Source organism: Bolinopsis microptera, chromosome 2 (genome assembly GCF_026151205.1).
Source record: "Bolinopsis microptera isolate Bmic1 chromosome 2, MBARI_Bmic_1.0, whole genome shotgun sequence".
Taxonomy (NCBI): Eukaryota; Metazoa; Ctenophora; class Tentaculata; order Lobata; family Bolinopsidae; genus Bolinopsis; species Bolinopsis microptera.
This window is the reverse complement of record NC_087073.1, coordinates 6951084-6972007: the sequence shown is the minus strand read 5'-3', so window position 1 is coordinate 6972007 and position 20924 is coordinate 6951084. Positions and strand designations below refer to the sequence as shown.

At 38.3% G+C, this 20924-nt stretch overlaps 1 protein-coding gene across 1 annotated transcript in view; it reads right to left on the bottom strand.

Moving 5' to 3' along the window:
• Positions 1-7543: 7543 nt before the first annotated feature.
• LOC134826267 (SWI/SNF-related matrix-associated actin-dependent regulator of chromatin subfamily B member 1-like) overlaps positions 7544-20924 on the bottom strand; it is a 37864-nt gene continuing 24483 nt past the window's right edge. The window contains exons 8-10 of the mRNA XM_063838582.1: positions 10506-10651; positions 8722-8807; positions 7544-8528 (exon numbers count right to left, since the gene is read on the bottom strand). Of these exons, the coding sequence (XP_063694652.1) occupies positions 8410-8528; positions 8722-8807; positions 10506-10651 (351 nt within the window). The 3' untranslated portion in view covers positions 7544-8409. The remainder of the gene's footprint in view (positions 8529-8721; positions 8808-10505; positions 10652-20924) is intronic.

The following is a 20924-nucleotide window of genomic DNA, read 5'->3' as shown; positions in this document are numbered from 1 at the left end:
GACCCTTGTAATTGAGGTTTGAATAATTAACATAATAATATATTCAATTTACCTTTTTTTATCGCACAACTTATATATAATATAACAACAGCAACTTTTGGATTATTTCAATAGTAATAAAATATTGGATCTAAATTCCACCCAGATTCCAAATTTTATTTTTAATTCTTCTCATTTTATTTTGAGGTAAACATTGTTGTATATATAATTATACGTATATATTGAACCACAATCAGAGAATGGAATTGGCTTGGCAACACATATCTCAATTTCTACCATAAGCACAGTCACTTCAATATTACGCAAAAGTAAGAACCTTACTACTCGTCGCGGTAGTTAGTTAAAGTTGGCACTTGTAGATCCCGTACCAGGTACTGTTACCGTTAGTAGCACGTTATTCCAGTAGTTTACGTGGAATTACATGTCACTTAGGGTAACGACTGACAGTATTATGCTTTTCATACTGTTACGGATGGTAATAATATTGGAGCTCGAGAGGTTTCGGCTTCATTTTAATAAGCGGTGATAATGCAGTACTGTCATGGTTAAGTAGATCCTACGCACATGGTGGTATCAATGAGATCGAATCTGAAGATTGATGGCACCGTTTATGTGGATCATCTGGCGCCATCAGACGATATCTATGACAATCATTTGCGTCAAATTCAACAGAAATTATTAACGTTCAGTACGTGACGTTGGGACAGTATGTAATATAGCGGTTGGAGGATTTTATTCATGGTAGCTGCTGCAAGACACAAGTTGATTGCCGTTGGTGTAATCTTGTTACTGGTTTTAAAAGATGTGCTCCGGCTTAAAGGCGACGTAGAGTCCGAGCCAATAGTTAAATATGTGCTTCGCTATTGTGATCATTGGTGCGATTGTATGACGATATAGATACGTTACTCTGATCCCTACCATCCACATTCAGTGGACAGGGAATAGTTTCGGGATCCCATGCTGGGAATACTCTGGTAATACCCGTTTAAAAGGCATTTATTTACTAGCTGCTGATTAGAGTCCACTCGACTAGAAGGAAACGCTTCACATGAGGTACATAATACTATAAGTATACTGCAGAGTCATGGTGGTACGTGGTACTGGTAGGTGGTACTGGTAGCTAAGATGAGAAGTATGTATGATACCGGGCGAAAAGTACGTACTTGTACTTTATTTTGAAAAGTACGTATGATACCTCAGTGTACGATTCAAAAAATTTTCAAACTTATTTTCACAGGCGCGATGTAACGTTTTTTAGATCCGACGTTTTATTTATTGGAAACTCCCGACTTCCACGATTGAAATTTCATTGTCATGATGCTTTTGAAAGCCATATTCATGGAGATAATAGAAACACTCAATCGCAGATAACAAAGAAAGTTTAATAAGCTTCATCATTTCATCAAAACAAAAAACAATGAACTTTCTAGCATCATCATTTCAACAGATCAAATTTACTTTCAGCTTTAACGTTTCAGTTTTGCATTAGAGTAGATGTAGATCAATTTGTTGAATCTCTCAGGCTTAGTGCGTAGTCTTCTACTGCAGTAGATATATACTCCATGTCTCTAAAATTTTGTTCACAAACTGAGGAAGAAGTCAGAACACTAAAAACTTTTTTAGCGATCAAATGGAGAACCTCATAACTCTGTGGGCTATAGTATCTCCAATACAACATAGGATTTGGTAGATTCTGCAACGAATCCACTTCGGTGTATAAATTGAGCCCCTCGCTGTCCACATTTAGCCTGTAATGCTGGAGTTCTCTCAGGACGATACCGCTGTCAAACTTCATCAGTCTAGCTGTATCTAGCTGCCGACACGTGCACTACATTATTGTATCTGCGTACTTTTCCGCAGTATTTTAAAAGTACGTACTTGTACGATACTTTGAAAATTACGTATGATACATACTTCTCATCTTAGACTGGTAGGTGGTACTGGTAGTTGGTACTGGTAGGTGGTACTGGTAGGTGGTACTGGTAGGTGGTACTGGTAGGTGGTACTGGTAGGTGGTACTGGTAGTTGGTACTGGTAGGTGGTACTGGTAGGTGGTACTGGTAGGAGGTACTGGTAGTTGGTACTGGTAGGTGGTACTGGTAGGTGGTACTGGTAGTTGGTACTGGTAGGTGGTACTGGTATTGGCTGTCTAGAAACAACTTTGTGAGCAAGTAATGTGGTGGTAATATCACCTGCGAAGGACTTGGGGTTACTTGTTCACTTGTCCAGGCAATTCCCAGGGTGATAAATGTAGAATATCATGTACTATTCCCCGTCTGGAAGACTTAATGTGAAAGCATGACGCTATTCCGATGATGCCTGTGCAGTGTCATAATACACATGCAGTGTACACCAATGAATTTGCTATTGCTTTAAGTCTAAAATGCATAAATAATAAATTCCCCGACTAAACGTAAAATTTAGAAACAAAGTGAATATTGAATAACTTAATATCTCCAGGAGGTATTGAAAAAATCGACCAACTCCCCCCAGCTAACTAAAACTCCTTAAGAAAAATTCAGTCAACAAATATCTAAGAATGCACGTATAAACATTGGCAAATCACGACTCTCAAGGAAGTAAAACATATTGTTCATGTTGGATAAAAGCTGGAAAGAATGGTTAGAAAAGTCCCTGAAGTTTATCAAGTTTATGAAAGTGTAAGCTCAGATATCTTCGTAGTGTCGTGAGGAACCTGAAACATGCATAGCCATAAATCATAATTACCTCAGGTACCCCGTGTATGTTTATAATACACGTTGTATTTAATTAACCTTAAAAGTGATTATAAAACTGCGAATATCCCGGGAAACATTAGAAAAGTTGGCTAGCAAACGTCTTACTACAGAAAACGACAAGTCTAGTCGACGAAATTATATAAAAGTACAGAAAAGCGAACAAGAAACTATTACTGAGAAGCTGAATCACATCATGGTGTCAAATCACTATCAGGATAGTGTCAACACAAAGTCAAAATTAAGCATGAGTATGACTATCGACTAAGACGAGCAAATTGCACAAATTAATGATTAAAATGACATGTGATGAGTCATGATGACGTACTAATACTATACAGTATACACACTGACTATACAGCGCTCTGGACGGTGCACAGGGCACATAACAGGACATATAATAACAGTGATAACATGATTATACCGTTTGAATGTGTGAATTGTATTTGTTAGCTCTAGGCCAGGAAGTAACTGGCATGTGGTTGTAGGTTTAACCTACCAAGACGCGCGCCGAGTTGGACTCGTCGAGTCGACAGTATTACTCTTATAGTCTTAATATTTGGAACAAACGTATTACGTGTATCACCTGTTAAGCATGTAGCACAGTGACTGTGAACACACAGAAAGCGACAGGAACAAAAAACAGTTTTGTTTTCAAATGAAGGTTCATTCTCGCATTTATTTGATAGTTGTTGTTGGATAATCGGATCGAGCCAAATTTTATTGAATTCTGTTTGGCAATCTAGATTACGTCTGCCCTGAAAAAATGAGAGTTGTAGCCTTCTCAGATGACTGAGATAGGGATCATAACGAGTTTATTCATTACATATGATCAGGTGATTGGCTTACCTGATCACGTGATTAGATCTGCACTATGGGAATCGTGCAGAAACTCAGAAAGCCCAATTTCGGTGTCGTAGCACACTATCACATAATTACCCAATCAATTTTCCTAACGATGTAAACAAATTGTTTGATAAATTCGTCATTTCAAATCTAATAATTACAGCTGAGTATGCTAAATGATAAATCTTAATCACAATTCACAAGGATGATGGAAGTAAAATATGGGATATTTTTCATGTTGGATAAAAGCTGTAAAGAATGGTAAAAAAAGTCCCTGAAGTTTAAACGATAGCCTTTATCCAAACAATGTGTTTTGTTGTTGGAATAGTGTAACTGTAAGCTCAGATATATTCGTAGTGTCGTGAGGAACTTGAAACATGCATAGCCACGCGACAAATCATATATAGTACCCCGTGTAATTGTATGTTTATAATAATACACGTTGTATTTAATTATTCAACTAGTAACCTTAAAATTGATTTTAAAATTGCGAATATCCCGGAAAACATCAAAAAAGTTGGCTCGCAAACGTCTTACTTAAGGAAACCGACAAGTCGAAGAAATTATACAAGAGTACAGAATAGTTTGAACAAGATCACCGCCCAGTAAGTAGGAAGTAAAGTGTCTAAACACACGAACTAGTGTATAAGTTGCTACACGTTGTGCTCCTCTCTCTTGCACTCCGGCCGGCCGGAGAGAGGCCTTTTGCGGCTGGCCGCCGCGCACGTGAAAAAGGGTTGCAACGTGTGTCAATATATAAATATCAAATGCCGGGCTATTGTTCACCGTAGCGCGGGTCTTTTGGGAAATTGAGAGCGGGTTTATCAGTATCATGAAATTCAGAAAATTGATTACATTTACTGGGTGGGCCGGCGGCGCTCAGCCTGTCATTCCGCCTGATTATAGACATAAATATAATAGCCTGGGGTCCTCAGCCTGTCATTCCGCAGCTGATTATGACATATGAACATAAATATAATAGCATGAGCAGCTGGGGTCCCCAGGTAAGGAAATTGAGAGCAGGTCTATCAAATTCAGGGAAATTGAGAGCAGGTCTATCATTATTTGTTGACATCTCATCTCCATACTAATAGTACGATAGACTACTTATACGAGCTAGGAAGGATTGGCACACGAACCGCAGCGAGTGTTTAAAGTTTACACCTAAGAGTAAAAGTAAATAGAATTAAACGATTTGTAGGAAGTTACCTGGGGACCCCAGGCTATAATGTTCATTGTCATACGTTGTATGACCCGCCGCGCACGAAGTGCGCGGCTCCCCCTGTAGCGTCGAAAACGCTACAGTGAAGCGACCGTGGGGGTCACCACGTGATACAAAATGTTCATAAACATAGATACGGTGGAATGAATAGAGATTGAATTTTCATCAAGATTGGACAAAAAATAACTGAGTTATGAGCTAAAAACCATATGCCAATATTTGGGCATACGCACCAAATTTGATCGATTTTGGCCCATAACATAAATTGGTCAAATATCAATATTTTTTAATGAAACTAACTTTATATAAAAGGTAAGCCTAAACTACACATTCTTTATGACTATCAGCTCAATATCTTCCTTACTGTGGATTCTGTGTTCAAAATTTGACAGAGTGAATATCGGCCGATGGTGCGGAAAAGTGCGGTATTACTATTATTAGGTCAATAGAGCGATTCCGCATCCACCGTACTTGCCTCTGATATATTCAACATTTTCACAAATTTTTGAAATTCTATACTATGGAGAGCAAACTTTAACATTTAAAGATATTGATAATTTGTCGCATTTCGCTTTAACGGGTGATCTGATAGTGATACTCGTAAAATATTTGTTCCAAACGAGTCCAACTCGGCGCGCGTCCTGGTAGGTTATACATTATAAACCTACAAATTTCGTTTTGCAATTCATTTTGCCCCTAAATCAAATTCCCAATGCAATTCCACCTAAGCTAAATCAAAATGCAAGAAACTCACGAAATTTAGTTATATCTGATAGTACCGTGATTAATAAAGAGTATCGTAAAAGCCAAAAGGAGTAAAAGAGACATTCCTTTTAGTCTCTTCGCGACCGATCTGTTTCCGATTGTGCGAGTGTTAGTACTGGTAGGTGGTACCAGTAGTCTGGGTCCTGAGCTAGCACAGTTACTAACAGTAACACTTAACACTGTTAACAGTTGCAGAATCCTTTTTAAAATTTGGGCGAGCTCGAGGTAGTGAGGGTATAATTATGAGGGACGTGACTAAGATCACAGCAAGCTTAGTGACGAAACCGTATCAGTGCACTTTGGGGCAAAATTTTACCTTCAATTTTAAAAACTTTGGTAAGACGGTACCTGTGCGGGTAACAATTATAGAACTTTCTCGGTAAGCAGAATTTGAATTTTGAATCCATAAGTTTGATTATTCTAACTAAACTTTCATTTTTTGCTTTGGGTACGGTGCAAAAGCCGAGAGGTTGTAATTGCCCAGTTTGCCGTTTAGTTGTACTTGTTGTGACATTGGTATTACCGAAATGTAAAATATGTTTTGGAGTTGCGGTCTTTAATAATAATTTCGATCGAAAATAATATTGGCCGAAGTTGGTGACAGTAACGGCAACGCCAACGGCCCATTATTGATACCGATTTTGGCTTGAATTGAGTTTATCTAGCCCTAGCTAGAATTTCCTTCTTTGAGAAATCTGTAAAATTTCGATTTTACACAATCAGCTAATTAATGATTAAAACTGGAACAATTATGAATTAAATTCAGTGGATGGCGATGATCAAACATATTGATATAGTCTGTGCATTAAAATTTATTTCACAAACTAAGGTGTTTTAAGTCCAAAGTTCCGATCGGAAATTATCGCAGAAAACAGTCATATTTTGGGCGAGTCAGTTTTTAAATGCGGGCTTATGTTTTTCTGGGCGGCTTTTGCTTTCGACTCTAAATGTTTCCCCTGAAGAGAAAAATGGAAAAGCTAGGGTCGATAATGGTGTTAATTAGTGTTATATTTAAAGCAATTATATTTAATGGACCGCAGTTAACAAGTCCATAAAGTGGAAGAGTTGAGAGGAATATACGCATAGTTACGACCAAATTTAGAAGTAGAATTGATAACATGACTCGTAACTATCAACAAGGTGCCAATTATTGATTTGACAGTTTTCTCAGCATCACCGACGGGCCCGGCTTTTGGTTCATTACTGGTTTGCGTTTTGTCGGCGGTAGTGAGTTGGACTCATTTACAAGGTGCCTGGGCGGCAAATATGGTACCGCGAAAATTGACCCCCTATGTAATTACACGGGGGTCAATTGTCGCGAAATCTAGGGTTTAGTACGACAATCGACCCCCTATGTAATTACACTGGGGTCAATTGTCGCGAAATCTAGGACTTAGTACGACAATTGACCCCCATGTAATTACACTGGGGTCAATTAATCGGGTTAGGGTCAGGGTCAGGGTCAGAGTCAGAGTCCTGGGTCAGGGTTAGGGTTAGGGTCCTGGGTCAGGGTCAGGGTCCTGGGTCAGGGTCAGGGTCAGGGTCAGGGTCAGGGTCAGGGTCAGGGTCCTGGGTCAGGGTCCTGGGTCAGGGTCAGGGTCCTGGGTTCTGGGTCAGGGTCAGGGTCAGGGTCAGGGTCAGGGTCAGGGTCAGGGTCAGGGTCAGGGTCCTAGGGTCAGGGTCAGGGTCAGGGTCAGGGTCAGGGCCAGGGTCAGGGCCAGGGTCAGGGTCAGGGTCAGGGTCAGGGTCAGGGTCAGGGTTAATTGTATTACATTATATTGTCGAGGGGTCAATTGTCGCCCAGCCGGCAAATATATGTCTGTCTTTTAAGGCACGGTTTGATTAAGTTTTTATTCGTCTTTATTATCAAATTGGATCAAAGTGCTCAATTTGATCGTACCTTTTGTCTACTTATTCGTCATATTTAATATGTTGGCGAGTCCGAACAGAGCAGACGCTCAAAGTAAAAACACTGTTATCATAAATCTGAAATAAATCAAATAAAATAAACATGGGTTATCATTTAAAAATAGGGTCCAGAAATAAAGTTTTGAGCAGAAAAGAACAGTGGCCTGTGGAGCCAAACAAAATTGAGTATGAGATTCATACAACGTATCTTAAACGTATGTTAAAGTTCAAGAACAGTACAGGAAACTGAGTCGATTACATATCTTAATTTTTAATAATTTCTAGGTAACATTTTACACTCCCAAATATCCTTAATCAAATTTTAGTCAAGTCTTATCGGTATTGAAGAATGTCGATCTGCAGAATGTTTCAAAGATAAAGAAAATTAAATTAGGTATATCCGTCCCTGATCCTGAGTTCAGTTACTTCAAATCTAGAATATAGAGTGTTACTAGTATCAGGACGGTTCATATAATTGAGTTAATATAATTAGCCAATCAGGAACTTGCTTTGACTAATTATCAATTTTTAGTAGGCATATGGGTTGACCATTCAGCCAAATCACAAATGTCATGTAAATTTTCCTTGCAAATCATTGAAATAGTGTCGTTTTTAAGAATAAATTGTATACTATGAATATTATATGCTTGATTACGACCTTGCAAGACGGAATATCCAATTTGTTAATGACAGATTAACCACCGCTTGAATATAAAATCCGGTTTCAACTAGCAAAAGTCCATCTATTTGCTCGAGCTGCTCTCTTAGAAATATGGCGTCATATCTTTTACTTGGAATACAGTTAACTTTCACAGTAACACCAGGAGTACTTGTTACAAAAAGTAATAATAAAAGTGCAGTATAGTAAGGCTAACAAATATAACATTAAGTATTCGTGTGAGCTTGGCGCTGCAGTCCATGATAGTCTTCAGTTTAGTTCATGTTAGCGAGTCTTCTCATTCTCCTTGCGTTCCTGTCCTGATCTCGGATCTTCTTTTCCATTTCCTGGTCAGTAAGATTCTCTATGTTTGGGGCCCACTTGTCAAGGTTACCTGCGAGGTATAACTGTGTTAACTTGTTAAGAGTCACTACTTACCATTTTATGGTGGGTATTGAATAGGATAAACAGTAATTACTGCCGTTATAATGATGAGAGATTATAGATTATGGAGAACTCTATGTCTAATATAACTATAAGCCCCATTTCCACACCCGACGAAGCAGAGGGATATAATAACAGCGTACCTGTACGAAGTGGGGTTTCAATAGCTTTGAGTGGAGCTTCCGTGAACGTCATAGTCTTTATGTGCCACCCAAGCTGTCCTCGAATACTGAAATATAGGGGTTCGACAATCACATCACGTGCTATTAACTATTATTTATTAAGTTAACTAGTCGTTATCTTATAACAATATAGGGGCACAATATCCGGAATATTACCATCGGAACACTATTTAAGCATCAAGGAAACCTTTAAGTTAATGAACAGCGCTGACGGCGGCGGTCAAAGGTTGTTCGTGCAGCACCACCTGCTGACACATTGTGACGTTTTATCATTTTATGGGTCATTTAGGGATGCTTACAACCCCAGATCATTGAGTAGCATTACTTATTAAAGTAGCGGCGTATAGTTAAGGGGGGGGGGGGGGGGGGGGGGGGGGGGGGGGGTCATACACTTAGTACCTGATCCCCCCGTATAGTCAATACTTAAAGCAATAAATAAGGCGGCATCCAGTCTCTTAACAGGCTAACTGGGCCCCGAGATCTGCTATTATGTTTTTGCTCCAGTTACTAAATAACTCTGCAACACCAGAAGTAGTAAGTTAACAAACTGGCTTCCCTTCCAGACAAACCCAAGTTCTGTTCAACCCGGTACTGTCATTTCAGGGTCCTCGTCTTTCGTTTAAATTCTGTAAATCGTTGCTATCTACTTATCTAATAGTCAGGTGGTAGAACCAAAACATTCCCTTTTGACTCTCCCCGAGCCGACCAGAACTCATTTGCATTTACTCAAATTAATGTTATCAAAGCTTGGAACAAGAATGAAAACCAGACAAATATTCAGCGCGTTTGAGGGCAAGTCATCGTTAAATAATATTTAGCAGAGGACTAGTGGCGCATCTGAAAGCTGAATTGACATATCTAATTGCTATCTGCTGTTGGCACCCCTCTAATTGAACTGTTCGCACTATTTTGGAACACGAATGCGGGAGAATAATAGCTCACGTTCCAACGGAAGTGTTAACATTCTTCAGTCAAACTTTCTTTGTTTTGTTAACATTCTTCAGTCAAACTTTCGTATTAGTTTTGCTTTTTAGGCCTGTTGGGAGGGAGAGTGGGCAACGATGGCCATGTATTTTTACTCTTTACGGAGCATCTTCTTTGGTTAAACTGGTCATATTAAAATATGATGACCGGTAGATTTACTACCGATTATAGTATTTTTTAAAGAAGGAAACATTTTGAATTCTACGGCTTTTCGCGTCAAGAATAGGATAAATTCTAAGGTCTCAACATGAATACAAAGGCCTTCTTAGCAGTTGCATGTTATATAGCCCGATATAGCTGTTAATAAAAATATTGTTATATTTTCATTTATATAGCAACCTTTTGAACACCTCGTTTATTGTGGGGATCAAAGTCACCGTAATTAAACTTACAGAATGAGAACTATTTAATACACAGTATAAGCAGAGGGGCAATGTGCTAAAGTCGCATGTTTTCAACTAAATCTGACATGACCGTAATTTTGGTTTTCTTCAAGTTCTGCGCCCCGTACAAAATCAATGATAAAAGTCAGTTTCAATTCTGCACGAAGTTTATATACACATATACAGAAAAATCATCTTTGGTCACCATGGTGACCCTGGACAGGATGACTGTTCAGTTACGTTTAATACAATTGGTTTGAAAACGCTGAACGATCAGAAAAATATCAACGGTCATTTGAGTACACATTACAGTTCGTAGGAGGAGCTTCAGAAGAATAAGACCCCTAGAGCCCCTAGTAAGTAACTCTCCAAACTCGCCTGTAAGAGATCGCAGATATGAACTCGCCCCCTAGTCCCAGCTCCTGACAAAGATTCCTCGCGAACTCCTCCGGACTGTTCTGTGGACAGCTGATGTCCCACTCGAACTGGTCCACCAGTGACGTGTTGCCCACGTGCACGTTCAGCTGAAATAACAGGTGGTTATGAACTGGGGAAAACTAATTTACTTTTTACTGTCCGTGGTTTAGAACTTTCATTTAATGAGTTTTCGATTACTCAATTTAACTTCTCGTTAGTGGTGAGCCAGCGCAGACATAACTTCTAAACAAATTCAATTCTGGTGCGAAGCTTGGTGTTTAAATGTTAGCTTCTTTGAACGGTGTGGCTTGTTGTAACCATGAAATTGTTGCACAGGACAATGTTAATATAGCTAATAACTATAATTATATCCAAATAATGCCAGTGGCTGCTAAGTGGAGGGAATTTTAGCTGAAAATTATGTATAATATACCTTAAATTTATTTTATTTTGAATATATTTTATTTTAAATATATTTCAAATTTAATATTTATAAAAGAAAGAAAGGAAAAAGATGAAAGAGAATAGCTCCAAACTCTTTAGAAGAAACCCTTATGAGTATGGTAAGAAACTGCTCACGAAGGAAGAGACTAAAGATAAAGAGCCTGAGTTCGACAGTGAAGAAGCATCTAAGTTCTTTGAAAAGGAGTACAAAGATGATGACCGAGAGCGTGACTATGTTAACCCCACAGGACTGAAAGACCTTGACAAACCTAATTGGATATGCAGTACAGCGCCACCCACATGGGATGAATTCCACCTAAAGCTAAAGTCAAGGAGAAATAAGTCAGCACCTGGGTCAAATGGTGTCAACTACCTGATCTACAAGAAGTGTCGAACTTTCAGTCACCATCTACACCATCTGATATGCAGGATTTGGAAAACAGGAGTTGTCCCCCCACAGTGGAAGGTGGGAGTGAGTACATTAATTCCTAAAACGGATGATCTAAAAGATCCTGGCAAGTTCCGTAACATCACACTCCAAAACTGTAGTGGGAAGCTGTTCTTTGCCATCTCGGGAGACCGTGTACTTGAGCACATGACACGAAATCTGTTCATTGACACCTCAGTACAGAAAGGTTTCATGAAGAAAACCCCTGGTTGCCTAGAACACACTCAAGCCCTCCTTGAAGAGATTAAAGATGCTAAAAGCCACAGAAGACAAGTCCACGTGATCTGGATTGACCTTATGAATGCGTATGGGAGAGTCCCGCACAGCCTTATTATTTATGCCCTACGCCGGTACCACCTACCTGAAAGCTTCATTAAGCTTATAATAGAGTATTATGGAAGCCTCAGTGTCCTAGTTAAGTGCAGGAAATGGACATCCAGAACATTCTGGTATGAGCTAGGCCTGTTCCAGGGAGACCCACTGTCCGTGATCCTGTTCCTTATAGTATTCAACATCCTACTGGAACTTCTAGCTGTACTGTGCAGTCAAGTTGGGTATGAGCCAAGCTTCAGTGATAGCAAGACCTCAAAGAAAGCATTTGCTGATGACCTAACCCTGTTGTCGAAGAGCGAGAAGGAGATGAAGAAGATGTTGAAGGTAGTAGAAGAGTTCCTGGACTGGTCGAAGAAAATGAAGGCTAAACCATCGAAGTGCCTGTCTATGTCTATGAAGTGTACTGGAGGAAAGTACAATACCTATGATTCAGAGTTTGTACTAAGCGAACAACAGGTGCCGTCCATTATCCAAGCACCAATGAAGTTCCTAGGAATGTACATGTATGTAGATCTTGAGGTAAAGGAAATTCGGTCCATGATCAAGAAGAAGTTAGAGGACCTTTTGGAAACAACGTCTAATGATGAAATCACCGGTCCAATGAAGGCGTGGGTGTATAACCACCTCATCATTAGTAAGATGTCATGGGGGTTTACTGTTTATAACCTACCCATCACATTTGTGAGAGAGCTTGAGGCACTGTGTAACAGATACCTTAAGAAGTGGCTAGGGATTGCGCATCCTTGTACCACCACCGTCCTCTACAGGAGTAGAGACCAGAAAGGATTGCAGCTGAAAAACATCTGCACTGAGTACAAAGTCATCCAACTTATTAAGGGACACCAACTTTGTAACTCAAGTGACCCCTACATCAAAAAAGTGTACTCTAACCATAAGGCAATTGCAGACACACAGAAGATGTGGTCTTATCCCAAAGAGCTGAAAGACCGTCAGCGCCAACTTTACTTCCAAGAGTTAGTTGGAAAACCTGCAGTTGGTACAACTGGCCTCGGGTATGGGACAAGATATGAGGACACATCAGAGAGGAAACTGCTAACCAACATGGTGAGGACCTTTGATGAAGAGACACTTATTTGTTCACTTTTTGACAAAAAGCGGCAAAACCTCTTTCTCACATGGGAAAATACAATGACATTTGACACCACGTGGAATAACTTGATCTATCAACTTAGTCCGGAACTGTTAAAGTTTCATGTCAATGCTATTCATGACACTGCGTCAACACCTAGCAACCTAAAGCTTTGGAATAAAGCCGTTTCAGGAAACTGTAAACTCTGCAGCAAACAAGGGACACTCAATCATATCCTGACGTTCTGTAAGGTTGCACTAAGACAGGGACGTTTCAACTGGCGCCATGATCAGGTCCTACGTGAAATCATGAAGACCGTTTCATCACAGATTGAAGAGTTTAATTCCGACATCGCCAAGGAATCGAAGAGGGCACCGTCGGTCTTTCACAAGGCAGGCAATAAGCGCGAGAAGGTTACCTTAGCTGACCCAACTCATCATAAGACCCAAAGATATTTCTTTTCAGATGCCAACGACTGGAAGATAATATTTGATGAGGATGAGAGACAGAGGAACTTCCCGCAGCACATTGCAGCTACACTAAGACCTGATGTAGTGATCTATTCAGATAAAGCAAAGAAGGTTTATCTAATGGAGCTGACTTGTGGAAATGAGCAGAACTTTGCTGATCAAGAGAAGCGAAAGATGAAGAGATATCAGCAGCTGACAGAAGAGATAGAAGCCAACGGATGGGCTTGCAAGCTCCAGACAGTAGAAGTGGGAGCTCGAGGCATTTACAACTATAGCCTCCCAACCTTTATGAACCACCTGAACGTAAACAACAAAGAGAAGAAGAAGGCCTGCATGAAGATCGCTGAGATCAGCCTGAGGGCATCGTATACCATCTATTTGTCCAGAAACAATACCATATGGACAGATGATTGGGAGTTAGTCAAGAGACCAGTAATAGCATAGTAGGAGCGTAGAATGTTTGGGCCCAGAAAAACATGTTTAATACCGCTATGAACCCGTCATAAGCCGGGGACTACTATGAAAGTGATGATGCTGTGTTGTTGAAAGACCTTCGACCAATCAAAGATGTACCTCATCACGCCAAGCAGTTATGCTTGTAGGTGAATATACACTTATAGAGTACAACAACTTTATAACACTCCGATGCAGATGACATGCTTTTATTGTTGTTCTTTGTAATGAAGTTTGTGGGGTTTACATTTGGATGATTATTCTGACTCCGTTAAAGTTAATCCATATAATACGGCTTATATTATTAAATACGAGGATTATATCAGCGGTAACCTATATGCAGATGATAGAGACCTGGACCTAATAAATATTGATGAACAAATGCCATTAAGATAATAACAATTGGTCTAGTCGACTTATCTTCATTAGTGGAGCTTAATTTTAATTACATCAATGGTGATCAAGAAGACATGGAAAAGACTTATGTAAAGGCGACCCGCTTGTGATTCGACTAGTTTCGGCTTATCAGAAATCATAATTTATTAACATTATTTTAATTTGCTAGGTGATATTCCCTAATAGAGTCACAAGCGGGTCGCCTCGAGATACGTCGTCTTCGTGATCACCACCAATCTTAAGATTCTACACTGGATAACCTTGAGGCGACTGTGGCTTAACACCTTTATTACTGACTATGAATGATTTACACTGCACAGATAACGGCTCAGCCCTTTGGTAGTTAGTTCTGTAAAAGCTGTCTTTACTCGTTAGGCATCTGGTTTGTGCATCTAACATTACATTCGGTCTACTCAGTGTCTGGATTTATCAGAACCAAAAGTAGCAGACATATTCCACATATTTCACATATTTCTGAGTTTTTTTGTGCATTATCATGAACATGTCTTTACAAATCGCTGGTAAAGTTGAGTTCGTATAGGTTTTTAAATGTAGGCTCAAATTGCTGTAATTTGTAACAAACGAGCTCAAAGTTCCAACTGTTTTAAAGCCCACCAATAACTAGGAGTTTATCTAATTCATTAACTGGAATCGTTCACAGTTGTTGGGAGAAATGTGATCAAAGCTTCTTCATATGGGGAGTAATTATCGTTCATAATTTGTCAGGTAGCACATGTAATTTTGAAATACAACAGTATATTTTGATACAAATATCTAGGAGAATGGTTACATATCGTTACAGTTCAATCGCCCTTTTCTATAATATTGTCACAATACATATTATATTCGTTGTAAAGTCGGGGAAAAAATAATATTTACTTTGCGAAACGTGAACATCATATTTTAATCATAAGCTAATTGAAGCAATTTACCCAATTTGCGCAGACGAAATTAAAATTTCTCTGAGAATACCAGATACCACTAACACTTCTAATTCTATAAAGCATGAAACGTGTTATAACATTAGTAGGGAGGCTTCTCTTTATTATCTGTAGCTTTAGGTATATTTTTTTGCTCTTGTGACTAGTGCGTCGATCATATTCGATTATGTGGGACAAGATACACCAATACAAGATACACTGAGTGAAGGCTCTCATTTTTCCCCAAATAATCGAATATCGCTGTACCACATATACTTCCAATTATTCATTTATCACATTAAAGAAAAATGAACTGAGTGTTTGGATGTATCACGCAAACCTATGATATTCCCCAATCTCATCACTCATGTTGCGGGTTGCCTTTTAACTCAGCCTCCTATTATATTTATATAATACAGGGTGGGCCAAAAGTCAGTACCCATACGTTGGCCTTAATAGCTCCGCCGTGTTTTATATTTGAGAGCTGTTGCTTTGCAGATGGCATACTGTACTTACTGGTTCGAGGATTCCGTCGTCAACATTTGAAAATTCGAATATTTTAGACCACGCCCATTCAATATTAAAACACCTATATTGTTTTCTCTGAACATGCTGAAAGCCTAATTTTTTAAGAGACGGTAGATTATCAAATGTTGCATATGATCTGAAAACATGAGGCAAAACGGATTAGAAATGACGAAGTTATCAAGCATTTTCTGTATCTCGTTAACAATATTGACTGGGTGATTATGTGACACCGTGACACGACACCTTAATTGGGCACCCTTAACAATTCCCATAATGTTTAACGGGGTAGTTAACGGGGGCACCTTATCACGTGATTAGGTAAACCAATCACCTGATCACACGTAATGAATAAACTCGTTATGCTTCATATCTCGGTCATCTGAGAAGCTACAGTTCTAATTCTTTCAGGACAAACGTAATTCGAATGGACAAACACAATTCAATATCATTTAGCTTGATCCGACTATCCAAACTATCAAATAAATGTGAAAATGAACCTCAATTTGAAAAAAATGAACGTGAATATTTTTCAAGTTGACAAATTCCTCGAACCAGTGGTGGTACTAAGTCATACCAGAAAGAAGTATTTAAATTGGGCACTCAGTGACTGAGCTATAAAGGCCAACGTATGGGTACTGACTTTTGGCCCACCCTGTATGTTCTATAACTTATAAAGCTTAATATATAATTTTATACACATTAGATTGATTGATCGTGCCGTAAGTCGATGTTTTATTAATCGATTGAATCATCTTGATCTAAGATTATGTAATCTGGACGGGTACATTAAACAGTGCCGGTGTTTGTTGTTGCTTCGTGTGATGACTATAATATCTCCTGACGTGTCTTTGTCCTGATATAAAATCAGTAATAGGATTATTTAGTACTCACTTGGTTCTTAAATACTCACTTTGTTCTATAATACTCACTTGGTTCTTAAATACTCACTTTGTTCTATAATACTCACTTGGTTATATTTAATACTCGTGCTTGGTTCTCATGCAATCCTATGAGGAAAATCGTGCTCCTTTCCGGGAAATTTAAATTTGGTTTTACAGCAGAGCTTCTCGGGGGAAAGAAAATTTCGTTTAGAGACATTTAAGCATTTAGATCGATACAGTATAGCTTACATTACATTTTTTATATTCTTGGACATTTAAGTTCAATCTGTCAAAATCCCGCCCTTTGATGTTTCGAGTTTAAAATGGAAAGAATATCGTCATTTGTACGCCCAGGGTTGTGGCTCAAAGCTCAGCCTACGGGGCTTAAGAGTTAAGACGACCCAGATGTCTGGAGTTTAAGAGCAGCTCGATCACAGAGATTCATAAACTGACAAGTGCATTTCACTTGACAGTTTATTAAGGTTTCCCTTTACCTGGGGCGGCTTCTGTCGGGGTGAGCGTCAGTGAACATCAACAATGCTCATAAAAATGTGATAATTGTTCGGTACATGATCATTATTTTTGTAGGTTATGAAGTAGGAGCGATAATTTAATACTCGTTATATAAATACAGACTCGGTGCACAGTCACCGGTCTGTATTACTATGGATTTGTTAAAATTTCAATCCAGCCTACACCTTGAGTTAAAAAAGTGGCAAGTTCAAACCAGAGAATGGTGATTATAAAAAGTTACTTTATCCCCTATGTACATACATGATTCCCATGATAGGAATCTATTGTATTAGTGCTTTTCATTCAAACAAGTAAAAACGAATCTTTTATGTCATGTTTCCAGGGTTTGGACTGGAATTGCCCGCTTAAAGAACTTCCATCGCGTTACATTACATAATTTTCTCAATAAATGTAATAGATTCGTAGTGTTGTAATTAGTTTAAAACTATATGGGACCCTGTGGCCCGGTAATGTTACTTATAATGCTTCAGTCGGTTATATTTGCATTCCTTTGTTGATTCAAGAAGAGTAAAAAAGGGCAAATTCTTTGAGTTTTCCCCTTGAACATTATCATGATTAATGTATGAAGTATGTATGAAGTATGCAAGATGAAGGAATATCCGAAAGACCGATAATATATATCAAGGGAAGACATTGGTCCTGACTCGGACATGATTATTAATTTTCACAGCGTACGTGAGTGTGCAATGAACGCAACATAAATTCGTGGGCTTCTATTAGAATTTAGTGCTAAAGAAGTTAGACAGCTCATTTCTTAACTATTAGTACCTCGCTGGTGAGTTGAGAATAAGACCGCTATTTATAAATATATATTTACATATTATATAATTATATATAAATATATAATTACATAATATGTAAATATATATTTTTTGTATATAATATCTTATTTATAAATAAATTGTATCTTTATATCTATTATTTATCAATATGTACTAGTGAAGTGTAGCTTGACATATTTACAGTCTAATCAACATATTGAGTAAAGTGCGTTTACCCCACATATCATTACACAGATGTTACAGAGATGTAGGACTTCTGGTTTGATTTTGCAACAAAGATCGCTCTGCTTACTAAATTTTTCAAAAATTTGTGATATTGGTCGACTATTTCATGTGCACGAATCATTACATTGGTTACCGAATCATTACATTGGTTACTTTTATCAACTCAAATTCAACGGGCTAATCCTTGTGTGAGTGTTTGAGGTAGCAACGTTAAACTTTCCGCCTGATGTTAAATTTGTTTGATTGAACATTTGGTTTTTCCCCGTTTAATATGCAAATATTCTCCTTAGTTATCTTTCAACAATTAGTCGGCATGAGCAGATGTTGATTAAGTTAACCAATTTTAAAATTCCGAATAGTCCTACAGAAAAAACAACAGTGATGTTTAAACCTTTATTAGGTTTTCTCTGCAGAGGGAAAATATGCTCACTACTAAAGCTTTAAAGTACTTGTAAGATAGATTGTTAATGTTTAGGAGTATAGCTATTTTGCAAACAGACTTTTATTTTTTAAACCAATATATTTAATAATATTAATCTTGTCCCCGAGTGTTTTATGAGGAGGAGGAGGAGGAGGAGGAGGAGATCTCATAGTTTATCATATAACATTTAACTGTTGCTCGCTATGGTATCTGTCTAAATTAGATTCGTTGCCGTACAAATTCAACATCCGGAAAAGAAAGTTTAACATCGAATATTTAAAAGGTCGAAGCTTTATATTGTTTTATTTAAAATCGTCAATAAAGGATTTGATAAAGTTTATATCTTAGCATACAAGATGAAGTCGTGGCCGTAAAGAGGCCGTATCGTGGTCTTATAGAGGCCGTATAGTGGCCAAACCTAAATATAGTTGAAAGTATGTGCAATCGTAAAACTCTGCGGGGAACCAAGGGGTTCAGAAAATTCATAAAAATCACACTGTTGCCCAGTCGAGGTCATAAATCCCAGGATTGATCAAAAGTCACGTGATAAACGTCACGTGATCAAATGGCTATGAGACTTTGCAGCCTTGTTCTGAGCTTTAAGGAACGGTAATATCCCACCAAATTAACCTGTCAGCGATCCCTAAACACTCCCAATTATATTTCTTACAGTGTGCAAGACGAAAAGATTTTATATTTTGCAACACAAGATATTGCTCCAAGTTTCCGTTCTGGAACACACTCGTGATTCAGGTGTGGTACGAGTATGTTTTAACTTTTTAAAATAAACACGTTTAACTTGGCAGTCAGGATCCGTACTGCCTGATATACCATGAGAGCATGTTAGTTTGTCACTTTTGTAATTTTTGCTCACAGAGTGATAGTTGGTATTCAGTAGTTTTGAAGCCTTGTGCCATCCTTGCCTTGATAGAGAACTCAAGTATTTTTTGTATATTCAGTTATATTAATACTCTTAATTTTATAATAAAAGGATTTAGATAGCATTATGTCAGTCAACGTTGACACTGTTAATGTCTAATGAGAATTGAAGTTTTCGGTATTGAAAACTTTAGATCGGTTAGATTCAGCAAAAGAGTTGCTTTATAGTCTAAAACATATGGTCTAACTTTAGGATCTCCATTATAAAATGTTACAGAAACTTAGCTAAGAATATCAGCAAAATAACGCGACGAAAAGATGGACTGGAAGTTTCATGTGAAGTTCAAACCGAAAGCCGCATAACTTTAAAGTCTCAGTCCGTAAGAACACTCACTATTAACGCTTTCCTAAGTTTTCAGCTGAATCACAAGGAATTAAGGTCTCACCCCAACAAATATAGTAATAATAATATAGTGCAATAGGAGCCGGACCGATCTAGCGATAAATATTATTTAATTGCTTTTAGTGACAGTAGTCAACACCTACTTCGCACTTATGGCTGCTAAATTGTCCTGACACGCACGATGAATTCTTTTTTCTTGCATTTTCGTTCTTGAGTTCCCCCAAGCGCCTGGTGTCCTTCTATGTGTGCCAGGTGTTCTTCTATTGGCCACTCACAAAAATGTAGAAGTTTGTATACCAATCATTTTACAGCACCCCACACCTTTTTAACGCCGATCTGGACATCACTTACAACGTTACTATCAAGTCTAAGAATGTTCAAAATTTTGGCATATATAATAACGATTCAAAGGAAAAACGTTAAAACTTGAAAAGCTTAAAACTTAAAGGTTTCTTTCAGCCTTCTTAAGACAGAGAACTTTGATGTTTGAATGAATAGTCAAAATATTAGAGTATTCTGATTTTCAAAGTTTAGTCGGCAAACTATTATTTTTAGGGGCTATTATAAGTTATAACAGTGCAATACCAAACCCTGCAGCGAGTTTTACAAGCTATCTAAACATTTTACAGGTAAACCCCGAGGCCCGATTTATCGTACCTCTTCATTTTCGCCCAAAATCAGCTTATGTTAAGCGATCTCATTTCCCCTAATAACCCCTAACTCGAGTGAACCATAACCTCTAACTAGGATTCAGTGCTGTGCTGGGGAGAACCATACACCGAACAATCTTAAATAAAAACGTCAAAAATCCAATTTTTAAATCTTAATTTATAGTTAATACGGCACTTTATTCTAAGTTAGCCACGGCTGCGTTGACTACTGTTCAGTATGAGAAATTACAGTGTTGTAAGACGTACACAGCATAGCTGAGTTGACCTCTGCTCGATGATAAGAGCAGAGAGATTGCATTGTCTTCTTGGAAGAGGATAGAACATAATATTATATTTGGCCAATTTAAAAATGCTGGAATTATTCAAAATATCCAGCGCAGGATAAATCGACAGGCTACTGGGTTGAATATTGGACAATTTGTGCATATTAATCCCGCCATTCAATCAAATTTAATTAATACTTCCGCTTATTGATTCACTTTCAATCTTGCAGGTGGTTACA